The sequence below is a fragment of the Colias eurytheme genome, chromosome 25, assembly GCF_061535395.1.
Source record: "Colias eurytheme isolate Ceu_HAF_F1 chromosome 25, ilColEury1 Martin Lab GWU primary, whole genome shotgun sequence".
Classification (NCBI taxonomy): Eukaryota; Metazoa; Arthropoda; class Insecta; order Lepidoptera; family Pieridae; genus Colias; species Colias eurytheme.
This window is the reverse complement of record NC_143004.1, coordinates 808,648-825,350: the sequence shown is the minus strand read 5'-3', so window position 1 is coordinate 825,350 and position 16,703 is coordinate 808,648. Positions and strand designations below refer to the sequence as shown.

The window sequence follows — 16,703 nt, the reverse complement described above, 5'->3', positions numbered from 1 at the left end:
TCGAAATAAAACACAAACGTTCATAACCTCATATATTATTGTTAGAACACAACCTAATCCACTATAAGTACGTCAAAATAATATCATGCATCAAGCTATTTCTAATATCTAACTGTCATGATATATACAAATATTTTAACAATTTTAACACACACTGGAAATTTTAAAAGTGTTAATATACATCAAAATTTATAATAATACAAGTTTTTTCTAGATTTGATACACATTTTTTACCAGAATTAGGATAAATAACAATTGTAAAATGTAATAATACATATAAATAAATAATTTTTATACAAGCAAAAGTAGTTATTTTCGGTTCCTAAAATATAGTAACAATTCGCTTTATAAAGATGAACAAAAAACAAGAAAATATAATTTATATTGGAATTTTATGAGTTTGTTGTGAAGAAAAAAATATGATATAGGTAACTAAAAAGTAGATTCCAAAACTCATTAAAACCAAGTTTTTGGTCATTTTTAAAGTATAAATGAAGAGCATTTAATTTTTTTTTTTTTAATAAATAATCCTTTAATTAAAAACGAATTATTTCTATATTATAGGAAGGTAATCGTTCGTTTGTATCGATTTATTTCGTTCATTTACGCTTTATCTTATCAAGGAATGTTTTTAAATGCAATTGTTTAAAAAAAATATATAATAAAAAAAATATTTTAAGCAATAAGTACAAACAAAAAATACGCAATATTTCACTATCCTAATAAATTATTGCATCTGAATACACTTTCAATACACAAAAAATACATGTTTTTCTATAAAGTAAGAATTTTCTTAGAACATAAGTTTTTCTCCATCGCTTTCAAAATTTATGTTTTTCTAAGTTATTACTAAGTGAATAAGCTGATAGCTTCGTTTAAATTTAATATGCATTTGTGAATATATAAATGATATTTGCATATAATAATTAATCCATACTGTCTGTCTGTTTGTGTGTCTATTACTGCTGAATAGATTTTCGTGCATTTTAAATAAATAGATGGAAGCTCAAATAATATCCTTATTATATAAACTACTAGCTTTCCGCCCGCGGTTTCGCCCGCGTTTTCAAAGAAAAACCCGCATAGATCCCGTTCCCGTGGTATTTCCAGGATAAAACCTATCCTATGTGTTAATCCAAGTTACCCTCTATATGTGTGCCAAATTTCATTGTAATCTGTTCAGTAGTATTTGCGTGAAAGAGTAACAAACACACACACATCCTCACAAACTTTCGCATTTATAATATTAGTAGGACTTTATATTGCCAAAATAATACTAAGGGGTTGTAATAAGGGATGAAAATTTATACAAATAATATAATAATTACCATAATATTCTACATACAGTGATATTATTTTTTCTATTATACATTTGATTACAATTTCTACAAAAAGCTGTAAATTTAATAATTGATAACTTAGAAATTAAATATGAATTGACAGCAAGACTATAATTTTATACATAGTTGATTAACATATAAGCAGAATACATTTTATTTTTTCCTTTTTGATATAACAAATAGATAAATAATATCATAATAACTTAATTTTATATCGCTTCATTAAAAGAGGTTTTATTTCACTGTATTTATTTTATTAAAGACAAAACAATTTGTAACGACGCGGACGTAAAGAAAGCTTGAAAAATTTTATGTATTGCTATAAAATTGAGTTTCATTACCAAAACGTTTAAAAAATCTGGTTTTGAAGTGTACTCAATAAAAAAGCCTAATATAAATAGATAAATAAATAAAATCGTTTGTCTCCTTTACTCTTATACACTTTTACACAAGTGCGAGTGGGAAAAACAATAATTTTATACAGTGAAAACAATTATATTAACAAATTATATCTCATTCCACTTTTGATACCAGCAATTTTGTACTAAGAAATTAGTTTTTAAGTTATTGCATAGAATTTTCACTTTAACTTAACCCGGGATCGAACCTTACCACCATTTATAATAATTACTGATATTATAACCACTTAACATTTAAAAAATTTAATCAACAAATTAACCATAGTTTAACTAACGTTCAACGTATAATATAGAAAAAGCACTGTTTTTTAAACTGTGGTTTATTGTCTGCTAAAGTATGGTTATTTTGTTGATGCCTAACACCTTGAGAACTGCTAATACAATAATGATGAGATTTTGATAGTAGCTTCAACTCTCAAACCATAAACCGCATAACCACCAATATTTAAACCCTTATAATATATTAGATTCAAAGCTAAAGGGCATAATAAATTTGATAATATACTAAAAAGACCAAGTTCTTCATTGTATCTTCCATCTGAAACAAAAATAAAATAAATTTTAATATTTTTAAATCTATTAATAATTATATGGTATGTATCAAAGAGAAAGTTTGATTACAAATTTAAAAAAGCAATAAGAAGAACTATAAGAAAAAATGTATTATCTTCAAATTGAGAAAATTTGAATTTGTGATTTTCATGAAGCGTTCGATTATGTTGATCCCAAAATGTTATAAAGAAAATTAAATTTTATGATTTAAACTTTAAAGTTTAAACTATATAATTTTAAATTCTTTATTTCTCGAAGTCTCTGGCTAATTTAAAGGTTTCCGTTGCAAGGCCATTTGTCACTGAACACATAAATGGAAATGGGTGTTCCACAGACCACAATGGGTGTTCCCTTTTAGGTCCGTATCTATTTTTAATGTTAATGATTAGCCCTTTTCTATTAACAAGACCTGTGATTGTATTATTTTCTGAAGACTATTAATATTATACACTTCTAAAAGTATAGACGAAATAAAATGTAAGTTTTAAATAAAAAGTTTTGAGTTAGTTTTTACAGAATTAATTAGGTCCTGACTCGTTAAATACATTTTCATTAATAAAAAGTTATGACCTTTATGCCCCACACCCCACTGTCACATTAAAATTATGACTTTATGCCCCTTGCCCCAACTCACCTCAATACAAGAACAGCTCAGTTAGATACTTAGTATACGGTTGTGGCGGCGGTTTCCCGCTCGGAGACCCCGCGCCTACCGGTAAGAGTGGCTCTTCGGATATCGAGTTGAATATCTCTTCTAGCTTATCTTGGATCTCGTACTGGAAGAACATCGTCATTATTGTTAACCAAATCATCAAAATCAATAACATAATTTAAAATAAATGTATCATCATCATTTACTACAATAATATGATTTAAGTACACGATCATAACTAAATCTATATCAATAGAGTCTGGCCAACCAAAGCTGAACCTAGTGTTTTTTGTAGCGGCCACACTGTCTGGAATTTTATCATGGCGTTTCCGCGTAGCTATTTGTCAGTTTTGTTGAAAACGGTTGAAATTATTTGCAAATTTATTGGTTTTAGTGTTGAAATATAGGTAAAACTATAAAGAGTGCTGTGCGGCAGCTTTTATTTACAATGATTAGTAAATACAAAGAGTTACAATGATTAGTAAATACAAAAAAAATAATTTATAATATATGTTAACAGGTCCATATTTTTTAAATTTGCCGTTACTGCCTTTACTGGGTTCAGCTTTGTCTGGCCAGACCTTAACAGTGTCTTTATCATTATTATCAACAACATCAACATTATTATCATTTTGAACAAGAAAAATACAAAAACATCTATTTCATGATCATCTTTTTCAGCATTAATAACCACATTACGCTCTAAATCATCATTATAAAAAATGTTTGCATTTTTAATTAACCCATTGAGCCCCGAACGGCCCGATCGGTTTATAGATTTTCAATTGTGTCTGTGATTCCGGGGACTGAGTTATTAACAGCAGCATCATTCTCAACAATAAAATCTACATGTTTAACAAGGCACATAATTATGTGTATACACGTACACGTTTCTGTGTATACACGTACATATTTACGTGTGCAAACGTACACGTTTACATGTGTACACGTTCATTTTAACATGTTATCCACACAAATACCCACCTTAGGCTGTGTGATATGCAGCAAGTGATCAAACGGCGCGGTCCTGAACGTGTTATTGAGTGTAACTCTATTTCTCTCCGCTTTCTCTTACCTACATGTATGTATATCTACACGTACATGTTTACGTGTGTATACATGTTTTATGTGTAAACGTACATGTTTCTAGATGTACATGTTAATGTGTGTGTGTGTGTGTGTGTACACGTATATGTGTGTACCACCCACCTTAGGCTGTGTGATATGCAGCAAGTGATCAAACGGCGCAGTCCTGAACGTGTTATTGAGTGTAACTCTCTTTCTCTCCGCATCCCGTCGTTCCGCTTCGCTCGGTCCGCTCGCCGCACGGCGAAGAGCTTCCAAACTAACGTTCTCGTTTTGCATTGGATGCTGAAAATGTTTGTATTTTATAGTGTTTTTATTTTAAGAACAAGAAATATGGACACAATAAAAAGAAATGGCAAACCATCATGTTTCGAATTTTCCATCGCATGACCAGTACTAAAATCTAAATTGTATACCTATTTAGTTCTTTAGTTCGCGTAGTTAATTTTATTTTTTTGATTTATGCATTTCGTTTCTATGAACGAAATCATTTATGTACACATATATTTACTAACTATGTACTATCGAAAATATAATAATTTGAATAATTATGTACGAATAACGTACGAAATACAAATATAATCTAGACATAATATGAGTACCGTCTGTCTGTCCCTGCGCATATTATGTGAGCTTGAAGTGTGCGCGTCTTCGTGACCCCAGTGCCAAAATTCATTGTCTGTTCTCTGAGTTGACAGGAGTTAAGAAGAGTTGAGAGGAGTTGAAAGGAAATAAGAGAAGTAAGATGGATGAATCTAATCTACGGGAAGTTATTGATTTTATATTCGACTCTTATGGAATTCTGTTACAATAAGCTTGTTTCTAAAAACTACTAAAAAACAATTAATTTTTTCTGCACAATTGGAATCTCGACATCAATTTATGAAGCCTTTATTTTCCTACAATCTTTAAAAGATAAATTTCAAGTTTCTAAAATTATATAAAACTAGTGGTTCGCCCCGGCTTCGCCCGTGGTACATATTTCGCAATAAAAGGTAGCCTATGTCCTTTCTCGGGTATCAAAATATCTCCATACCAAATTTCACGCAAATTGGTTCAGTAGTTTAGGCGTGATTGAGTAACAGACAGACAGACAGAGTTACTTTCGCATTTATAATATTAGTATGGATTCAAACTTGCTGAGCAAACTTTAAAAACGTTTAATGCAGAATACCAAACTCTCTTTATTTTTATAAATTAGTATATAAAAGAAATTTTTTTATCTATGATACATAAAAAGAAAACGATTACATATGTCCCAAAGTTAGGCATAGTCGGCCGATGGTTATGGTTATATTTCTCTATGAACATCCTGTATTCTTCGTCCAACGCATCGTATTGAGTTTGCTGTTAAATAGACATTATTTTTTACAATGAAATGAAGCTTAGAACTTTCTACTTTTTTTATTATCTTTGACCGAAACTTTATCTGAATTGATTTCACCATTTTTATGTGATACGCATTTTTAAGCTATTGCATAGCTTCTATCGCGGGCCTTGAGCGCGGGAACCGAATCGAGAAATTCCGTAACGAAAAAACCTCACGCTCCCCACGGGGACGGGCGCGGAGGTGTGGCTTGAAGGCATAGCATGCAATAGCTTTACCGCGGCAGTCCCCGAGTGACACACGTCTTTATTATAATTAAAGTGGGAAAAGGGATGGGAGCAAATATATTGATGGAATAATGGGATAGGAAAAAAAACACGTGCATAAATGTTTGAATGCGTGTTAATGTATTCAGGTATGTGTGCGTGTATTTATATACGTTGTGTGTGAGTGTGTGTGTGTGTGTTTACTATACGCATATACATACATACGCATGCTTCTATGTATGTATGTGTGTACCCACTCACCCGCTGCACTCCAGGCGAGCTGTTGGCGCTGTCCAACTCAGTGACGGGCCCAGCGGATATATCCGCTAAGCTGTCGCGGCCTTGGGCAGCACCTGGTAATAATTAAACGGATTTATTATTCTTCTTTGAAGTATGTTTAACAAAATAAACAACTAGAAAGATTTCTTTTATATTATAAATGTCAAGGGATATTATCAATACAATAACCTATTAATGGGTGGAGCCTTTACCAAAGAGAGGAAGATCTATTAATGATTATTAAGGCTATAACTGAGTCTATAACCATCTGACTATAACCATCTGACTATAACCATTCGTCTATAACCATCTGACTATAACCATGCGACTATAACCATCTGACTATAACCATTCGTCTATAACCATCTGACTATAACCATGCGACTATAACCATCTGACTATAACCATTCGTCTATAACCATTCGTCTATAACAATCTGACTATAACCATGCGACTATAACCATCTGACTATAACCATTCGTCTATAACCATCTGACTATAACCATGCGACTATAACCATCTGACTATAACCATTCGTCTATAACCATCTGACTATAACCATGCGACTATAACCATCTGACTATAACCATTCGTCTATAACCATCTGACTATAACCATTCGTCTATAACCATCTGACTATAACCATTCGTCTATAACCATCTGACTATAACCATTCGTCTATAATCATCTGACTATAACCATGCGTCTATAACCATCTGACTATAACCATTCGTCTATAACCATCTGACTATAACTCTGTAACTATAACCATCTGACTATAAGTCTGTGACTATAACCATCTGACTATAACTATGCGTCATAAACCACCTGACTATAACTATGTATCCATAACCATCTAACTATAACTCTGTGACTATAACCATCTGACTATAACTATGTATCCATAACCATCTAACTATAACTCTGTGACTATAACCATCTGACTATAACTATGCGTCATAAACCACCTGACTATAACTCTGTGACTATAACCATCTGACTATAACAATATGACTATAACCATCTGACTACAACTATAGCTTACCAGCCTCAACCCAGCTGTGTCTATGCGCCAAACTGACCGCACTACCGCTGGTGTATGGAGACGGGGATTGTAGCCGACTGGCTTCAATTCCGCACGCTTTGAGACACTCGCCTAATGCCATCTATGGTGTTAATATTATAAATGTTATTGGCATAATAATCTTAAGCTTAAATCTATACTAATATTATAAAGCTGAAGAGTTTGTTTGTTTGTTTGTTTGAACGCGCTAATCTCGGGAACTACTGGCCCGATTTCAAAAATTCTTTCGGTGTTAGATAGCCCATTTATCGAGGAAGGCTATAGGCTATATATGATTAAGCTAAGACCAACAGGAGTGGAGCCACGGGGGTGAAACCGCGCCGAGCAGCTAGTATATAATAAGACTAGGTTTGCCGTGCGAACTTACACATCCATTAATCCTCACAACTCGTTCATAATTATTATTAGGATAAATGTATTTTCATCAGCCCATATTTGTATATTTTTACCAACCCCACACAGCTAATAACAGCAGAAAAATATAGTGAAATGTGTGTTGTTACGGAGAATTTATTTTTGGTACTTTCAAAATATTTTGTATTTATTTATATTTTTATGATAAGTTTTATCGCCCAGGTAAGGCGAAAGACACGGTTCGAATCCCGCTTTGTGATCGAATTTTCTCACTTTATAAATAACAAAAATACCTAGTTACCTGATCAATCATCAAATAGGGCAATTTATTGGGTGCTTTAGCTGGAGGCACGTGGTCGTACTCGTCGAGGAGTGGGGGCAACATGTGGGGTGCTTCTTCCAAACGGGCTTCTATTATCTGCAAGTGAATTTATTTATTTTAAAAAAAATTAGCGTGTACTAGTGTACACACGTAAGAAGTGAAACTTCTTTATGACCTTATTTTTCAAAAAATAATTTACTATATGCAACTTTACAGAAATACGTCGAATCACGCGTGGTAGGGGTTGAGAAAAAGATGGCGCGTATCGGAATATGTCACGCGTAACGAAAAAATGTTACACTAAATTTTTGTCCAACCCCGATAAAGAAGTTTCACTTCAAAAAACATAACCACCTTATAAAAGTATAAAGAAGAAATTCTAGTCAGAATTGCTGTTTGATACAAAATTTTGTACTTGTATTGAGCAACGACTTCGACTGGACTTGTTTTATACGACTTCAAGATATCCAAATATATCAAAGCTATAACCAAAAATTAATTTAGAAATGCAGTCGATACAACAAATCCATACAAGTCATATTTTACAACTATCAACATTTTTTTTTTGACGTGACAACGTCTTATAATTCGATTGAGCCGGCTGCACGCACGAAAAAACATGACTCATGCGGCGTTACCTCGCTCTGAGGCGTTCCATGTAAGGCTTGAAGTGCAAGCGAGAGCGCGGAACGAGCGACAAAGAAGCACAATCGGACGTTGTCACGTTCAACTATCGTCAGTAAACCGACTTTACAGACAACCAATTTTTTCAATACTTTACCTGTTTAACATAATCAGCCAACGGTGGTAGAGCTAACACGTGTGGCACGAGCGCAGCCAGGGCAATAGTTATAGCGTGCAAGTGGCATTGCTGCGATGTGGAAAGTACCGGGTTCGATATCGCTGACTGTTGGATACTGTGAATACATACATACATTTATGTGAATAAATAATAATAATATTTTATGTAATGCACAAAATAACATATGACAAACCAGACACGTAAATACACAACCGTACAGGAACGTACACTTAAACACGCGAACGCACACGTACATTTTCAATGTTCATACACACACGCACGCACACGCAATTATGATTTACACAGTAAGAATGACGAAGAATAAACAAACACTTCTTTACTGTATCATATTTATAAATGAATTACTGAGTCTGCATGAAAAATAATTGTTTATAACTACACTTACATAAACAGAATATAAAGGAAAAATTTATACAGAACTAGCGGTCCGCCCCGGCTTCGCCCGTGGTACATATTTACGTTTTCTCTACATAAGAACCATCCTCGTACTTCAAGGAAAATAATAAAAAACGAATTATCGAAATCGATCCACCCGTTCACGTGTGATGCCGTGACCAAGGAAAACGGGTTTCATTTTTATATATGTATATAGCTGTGAATATTCTAGTGTTTTATTGAGAAGTGGTTCTAGGGCTGACATTAAATTTTCTTCTTGCTTATTCATAAGCACTAAACATATAAAACTAACTAAGTATACAATTCAGAAGGTTTCTAACCTTCATTAATATATCCTTCTTAACATTTTATACACCAAACTAACTTCCGCCCACGACTTTGTACGTGCATCCCCGTTTTTCCCCGTTCCCGCAAGAATTTCGGGAAATCCTTTCTTAGCGGATGCCTACGTTCTAACATCTACCTGCATGCCAAATTTCAGCCCGATACGTCCAGTGGTTCGGGCTGTGCGTTGATAGATCACTGTATCAGTCACCTTTGAGTTTTATATATATAGATTCTCATTTTTTTAGCACCTATATTTATTCATTTTCTATATATATCATACACCTAAATATACTCACGACAAAATCAACTGTAGCATGTCACACACAGTCTCCTCAGAGGCCAGTTCGATGGCGAGCAAAGCCAGGGTCGTGTATATAGCCGATATGTTCTCAGCCGTGTTCGATTCCAGTTGAAGACCTTTTGTAAAAAATAAATAATTGAAAAGGTATGTTATTTCCAAAATTGGGAAAATAAAAATGAAAATAAATAAGAATCACCTTAAAAATCTACTAACTACTAACTTATGTTAAATTACTTTTATCTACCGTTTACTTAAGTTCTACAAAAAATAATCGAATCACTGTTTAGATAGAAAAAAAAGTTCAGAGGCAAAAAACAGTAATGCCTTTCAAATACAGCAAAACGTACACGAAATACATAAAAAAAATGTGTGCGTGTACTAGTGTACACATGTAAGAAGTGAAACTTCTTTATGACCTTATTTTTTCCAAAAATAATTTACTATATGCAACTTTACAGAAATACGTCGAATCACGCGTGGTAGGGATAAGAAAAAGATGGCGTGTAACGGAAAAATGTCACGCGCAACGAAAAAATGTTACATTAAATTTTTTTCCAACGCCGATAAAGAAGTTTCACTTCAAAAATAACGAACGCATTGCAGAACAAATAAAAAGTAAAATATTTACTTGTGACTTAAAGTTAAAATAAAATGAACTTACCATCATACAATGAGCTGAATATAGCATAACCATACTTGCTAATGAATATAAGATCGGGCCGGGAACACTTTTCCACTGTGAGCCCTAATTCCGCATATTCCACCCTGGAAATAATTATTATAATTATAATAAATCTAACATAATATGTAGTTTTGCTTTCAACGTAAAAATATAATCATAGACTCACAATCCTTCTCAAAAATGTCCGAATCAAAACTGTGCCTTTACGTGTATTGGGCAGAGTTTTCTTATGTGCTATAACGTACCTAAATACAATCAAGGTTTTCTTTAAATTTTTCAAATGATAATATACCTATTTATTAGTAATAAATTAGTAATAGTATGGATTTTTATTATAATAGAATGGGCAAGCGGGCTCGTGGAGCGCCTGATCGAAAGAAAGTTTTTAAATATATTATATTTCGTTTGTATACGTTCTCGCTTCGATTGCTCCGCTCACGTCTACACCTTACTTCTATCGTTTTGTATATTAACAAATACAAACACACAAACTCACGTGGGCACAATAAGCAACGGAGCATTAGCCCGTCTATCCAGTAGAGTGTGTAATATTCGCTGCAACAACGCTCTCGTTCTCGCTTCGCTCGCTCCGCTCACGCGAAGCAACGCCTCGAGAAACGCCGCGGGGAAAGCCTTGCTTAGTTCAGTTGTCTTGTATGTTGTTCCCACCTGGGGAATAATATTAATTTTAAATATATAAAAAAAATATATTATTAATAATGTCGATAACTTTCATATTATTGAATATAATATAACGATGATATTCATTCCATTTAATGTGAAGATGATTTTTGTGTCATTATAGATGATTTTCACATAAAAATTAAACACTTTCTAAGGGTTTTTAAACGACAAATTATTAACAAAAATTTTCACATCATTCAATTTACTGTGTAAAATTTCAAGGTCGCGTCATGGCAATACCACGTCATGGAGTAAGACAACGTTTTTTATATCTACGAAACTTGCCAAAGAAGTTTCACTTCTGACACGTGTGCCTTTTTTTAACTTACCTTCAACAAAGACTTCAACAAGATGCTCTGCAGCATAGCATCAGCCTTGGTCCCCTTACCCCTCTGGGAACTTGGAATCTTGCTCACTATGAACATCATTATATCTATTTTTTGGAAGTCGGGTAAATGGTCTGCGAATTCTCCTAGAGCGTTTATTAGTGCTTCCTGGTATAGCTTTTCGTCTGATTCTTTCTGTAATTTTTAAATGTATTAATTAGTTTTAATTGAAGTGTTTTATTTTTCAAAACATTGGGTTAAGAATAGGTGGAATTAAGGCACTTAGAATTAACCGTCACTCCAACCCCATTTTTTTTATTTTTGGAGGGTATGCGAGTTAGATACGCTAGAGGGCGCGGTGAAGTAAACACAACTGTAATTGTGCTCCGTAATTAAAAATTATTTATAAATGTTATTACTGCGTTTTTAAAGTGAAAAGTACGTGAATTTAATAGAACTGTGGTGGAATAAGTCAAATAAAAGTGTACAAACCCGCGGAAAGTGAATAAACATTTACAAATCAGACTATTTAAACTTGAAAATATCAGCTGATGTTCAAAATGACAGTTTAACTATTCAAAACATTAAGTGCAAGTGAAACGTCGTTATTAAAACTGAGAAATAGTACAAGTCTTCATACTATTTTACAAAGTGCGAGCATATTCCATGAAGTGTATAATTCTACAAATAAGACATTATTAGAAAATATGCATAATCATTCTCATTAAGAATAACGAAAACATTTATCTTTCAACGCCATCTAGCGAAAAAATCAGTAAAATAACGTAATTAATATAACGACCTCTAACGAATAGATCCCTAATTACGGAATAAAGTCCACACATAGCTAAGTACTGATACAAAGAACTTCTAACAGAGGGCGTTAAGATGTCGAATATAGAACAGTTGATAAAAGAATTACGAATTGATATTAAAAACGACTCCGAAGAAGCTTTAAAAAAAGTAGAACAAAGAAATTAATGAAAACATAGACTCAAAATTTAAAACTATTCAAGAAGACATCGAAAAATTGAAGAAAACAAATGCTGAAAATGAATACAGATTTATTGAAATAGAAAAATGTATGAGAATTAGAAACCTTATATTTTTTGGAATACAAGAACATGAAAAAAGCTATGAAGATTTAGAAAAAATTATTTTAAACTTAATTACGTCGGACATGAACATAAATTGCCACAAGACTGAGCTGCAATTCATTAAGAGATTAGGAAAAAGAACTGAAAATAAAATTAGACCAGTAATTGTCACATTCAGCACCTTTGGAAAAAAACTATGCATAATGAAAATGAAACATAATCTAAAAGAAAAAAACATTTACATAAAGGAGGATTTTCCACCAAAAATATTAGAAATAAGAAAAGAATTACAAGAACAGCTTCATAAAGAGAGAGAAAAGGGTAAAATAGCATACATTCGTTACGACAAATTAATTGTGAAAGAACAAAGTAACAGAGATAATCAAAACAGAAGCAACTTTAAACACAGTAATAAAAATACAAAGAAGAGAGAACTGGAAGTAACTCCCCCGTACCATTCAGGTGAACATGACAGCAATAAGAAGCAACAAATCGCCAAGAAGAACAAGATTCGATCCTATCCATCTCAGAGTAACCAATATTCTATAAAAAATTATATAACAAACCAAAATAAAAGCTCACTACTACCCAAACCAACAACTTCTATCTCATCAGATTCGGAATAACAATTAATAAAGCCCCCCAATTTGACAAAAACATCATTCACCCCCCCAAATAATAAATATTTATGTCAAAATATTAATAATAATTATACACCTCCCCCACAACGGTTAGTCACCGCGGGGGCAGTAGACTGCAACCCTCCAAATAACATGAAAATGAAAATAAAAAATATATACATATCCACGTTTAACGTACGTTCCCTAGCAAGTGAAGTCAGGCTCTTAGAGTTAGAGTATGCATTGTCACCAATAAAATGGGATATAATCGGTATTTCGGAAGTAAGAAGAAACGGATTTAAAATTGAAAATAGAGGTCGCTACATATTATATTACTATGGAAAAATAAAAGGCGAGAAAGGAGTAGGATTCCTAGTTAAAAAACAAAGATACTTAGAAACTATTAATTTTATTGGAATATCCGATAGAGTAGCATTATTGCAAATAAAAATATTGTGTACTTTATACAGTATTATACAAGTGTACGCTCCTACGGAAAGCTCGAGTGAAGATGAACTAGAAACATTTTATTCTGACTTAGAAAACGCAATATCTCAATGTAACAAAAAAATTATAATTATGGGCGACTTCAACGCAAAAATTGGTCAAACAGAGGATAACGAGGAAATGATTAGAGGCATATACGGTTATGGCAAAAGGAATAGTAGAGGCCAACGTCTAATGGATTTTTGTTTTCAATATAAATTTAAGATATTAAATACAATCTATAAAAAACCAAACAGTTTAAAATGGACATGGATGGCACCCAATAATAAAGTAAAAAATGAAATTGACTTTATCATTACTAATATACATAGAAATGTGAGTGATTTGAGTGTGTTAAGCCGAGTTATACACCCAAGTGACCACCGCATGGTAAGAATGACACTATGTACCAAATCAAGGAAATTATCGCGCTCACGTTATTCACAATTTACAACAAGAAATATTGATTATGATGCATTAAAAAATAAATTTAATCTATGTCTGGGACAATATGATTCGGTACAGAGCCTCTATGACGATATTGAAAAAAATATGCTGAAATGTTTGAAAAAACCAAACGTAAACTCTAAAACCACACGAAAATGTCAAATAATTACTGAGGATATCATTCAATTAAAACAACAGAAACATACACTAAGAAATAAAACTAATAAAACCCGAGAAGAAAAAATCAAACTAACACATCTATACAGAACTATTAATAAAAAAATCAAAGAAAATTTAAAAAATTATAGATTAAAAATATTTCAAAATCATTTAAAACAAACAGGTGGAATAAAAAAAGCGAACAAAGTTCTAGAGAGAACCAAACAATTAATGACACATCTAAGCACCCCCACAGGCTCTGTTACCACACACAGAAAGGAATTACTGGATGTTGCCACATCGTTTTACAAAAACTTATACAGTAGTACGAATCAAGAGCCAAGTAAAACGTTGCAAAATTTTATGACCAATAAAAAACAATATAACAAAAAGTTTGATGATGTCCCGCCCTTCCTAGAATGTGAAGTGGAACTTTCTATTAAAAAGCTCAAATCAGGAAAAAGCCCCGGCCCCGATGGTATAACAAATGAGATGATCATAGCGAGCCAACCACACATAGTAAAACCTCTGACAAATTTATTCAACCTCGTTCTACAGAGAATAGAATTTCCAAAACAATGGCTATGCTCAGATATAATATTATTATACAAAAAAGGAGACCCTAAATTTATAAGTAACTACAGACCGATTAGTTTAATTCCATGCATATATAAAGTATTTACCTCAACTCTGCTAAGAAGACTGACATATATCTTAGATGACAAACAACCCATTGAACAAGCGGGCTTTATGAAAGGAATGTCTACAATTGACCATATACATACAGTAAAACAGTTAATAGAAAAATATAAAGAATTCAACCAGCCCTTATATATATGCTTTATTGACTATGCAAAAGCATTTGACTCTATTTTACATAGTACTATATGGAAAGCATTAAAAGCTCAAGGTGTCAACGACACATACATATCAATTATAAAAACAATATATGAAAACAGCTATGCTAGAGTAAAATTAGATATACAAGGACCAACATTCAAGATTAACCGTGGTGTTAAACAAGGGGATCCACTTTCAGCAAAACTGTTTATATCTGTACTGGAATATATCTTCAGCCAGCTAAATTGGGAGTCATATGGTCTCAAAATCAATGGACGATATTTATCGCACCTGAGATTTGCAGACGATATAGTTCTGTTGTCAGAAAATGTAAGAGAATTGCAAACAATGATAGAATCGCTAAATAAATATAGCAAAAAAGCAGGTTTAAATATAAATCAGGAAAAAACTAAGATTATAACAAACAGCCACCAGTTACAAGTCACAATAAATGAAACTCCTATAGACTATGTTGAAGACTACATTTACCTCGGACATCTTATCTCATTTAAGCTATGCAACGAAAAAGAAATAGAAAGAAGAGTCAAGCAAACATGGAATAAAATAATATTGGGCTATGAAAGAGATTTTCAAAGGACAAATACCAATTCCACTAAAAGCTAAAGCCATGGACATATGTCTTACACCTTGCCTAACGTATGCATGTCAAACATGGCCCCTTGCAAAAAAGCATTTAAACAGAATTAGCATCTGCCAACGAGGCATGGAACGAAGCTTTTTGAATATTAAACTTAAGGATAGAATACGAAATAGTGATATAAGAAAAAGAACGAAAGCTCAAGATGCAGTAAGATATGTATGTAAATTGAAGTGGAAATGGGCAGGTCACCTGTGCAGATTGAGAGATGACAGATGGTCAAATTCGGTAATAAATTGGACACCTTTTTATAAAAAGCGTAAGAGGGGAAGACCAATCACACGATGGAGTGATGATATCAAAAATCATGCAGGTGCCCTTTGGACTAGATTAGCTAAGAACTACTACTATGAGTGGAAGAAATTGGAGGAGGCTTTTACCGCAAAAAGCGGTCCTTATTATATTTAATTACATACTATTACAATTAGAAAGACTAATTAACTAACACTTAATTTAATATTTAAAAAATAGAATTGTTATAGAGAAATAAGAATAATGTTAATACTAACCACACTATAGTAGAGCCATTTTAATAGGCAACATTTGACAGTTCAACAAAATTCAAGAACGTAACCTAGTAACGACGACATAGAATAACATGATATTTCGTTTTGTTAGAACTGCACATTTGCTTGACTTTTTTCAATTACGACTACATATTTATAATAACAATGACCGATACAAGTAATTTTAAGATTTCATTTTACTGATAAACCATTTTAAACATAATAAACAATTTCTGAATTGAAGAACTGACGTCACTACAATTTTGTGTCAATAAACCTTTTTTCTTTTTAAATACCAGAGACGTTACTCTAAAAATCGAAATCTGACATCTAGAATCGAATGCATTGATTACTTGTGAATAAAAATTATCATAAATCAATAAATTCGATTGACAAATGTTTCAAATCCGTATCGATTAATTCACTTTAATCGATGATTTTAAGCAGGTTACCTCTCTTCGAAGATAAAATTGATAGACGTCAAATGTTGCCTATTAAATTGGCTCGACAATAACAACAAAATTTGTAATTAGATATAAGTAAAGGAATTAATAAAAGCTTTATTTATTTTTATTTATGCGAGTTATTTTTGGTATCTGTGTCCTTGAAATTAATTGTGCATGAAAATTCAACCATAATTAAAAAAGGATAACAAATATTTTTTTCAATT

At 32.5% G+C, this 16,703-nt stretch overlaps 1 protein-coding gene across 1 annotated transcript in view; it reads right to left on the bottom strand.

The window, feature by feature from the left end:
• Positions 1-1,679: 1,679 nt before the first annotated feature.
• Positions 1,680-16,703, bottom strand: part of stmA (Protein EFR3 homolog stmA) — a 30,795-nt gene continuing 15,771 nt past the window's right edge. Inside the window, exons 10-20 of the mRNA XM_090116098.1 lie at positions 11,224-11,415; positions 10,707-10,879; positions 10,190-10,293; positions 9,524-9,644; positions 8,463-8,598; positions 7,661-7,777; positions 6,967-7,087; positions 5,904-5,995; positions 4,173-4,334; positions 2,946-3,087; positions 1,680-2,297 (exon numbers count right to left, since the gene is read on the bottom strand). Of these exons, the coding sequence (XP_089972224.1) occupies positions 2,947-3,087; positions 4,173-4,334; positions 5,904-5,995; positions 6,967-7,087; positions 7,661-7,777; positions 8,463-8,598; positions 9,524-9,644; positions 10,190-10,293; positions 10,707-10,879; positions 11,224-11,415 (1,359 nt within the window). The 3' untranslated portion in view covers positions 1,680-2,297; position 2,946. The remainder of the gene's footprint in view (positions 2,298-2,945; positions 3,088-4,172; positions 4,335-5,903; positions 5,996-6,966; positions 7,088-7,660; positions 7,778-8,462; positions 8,599-9,523; positions 9,645-10,189; positions 10,294-10,706; positions 10,880-11,223; positions 11,416-16,703) is intronic.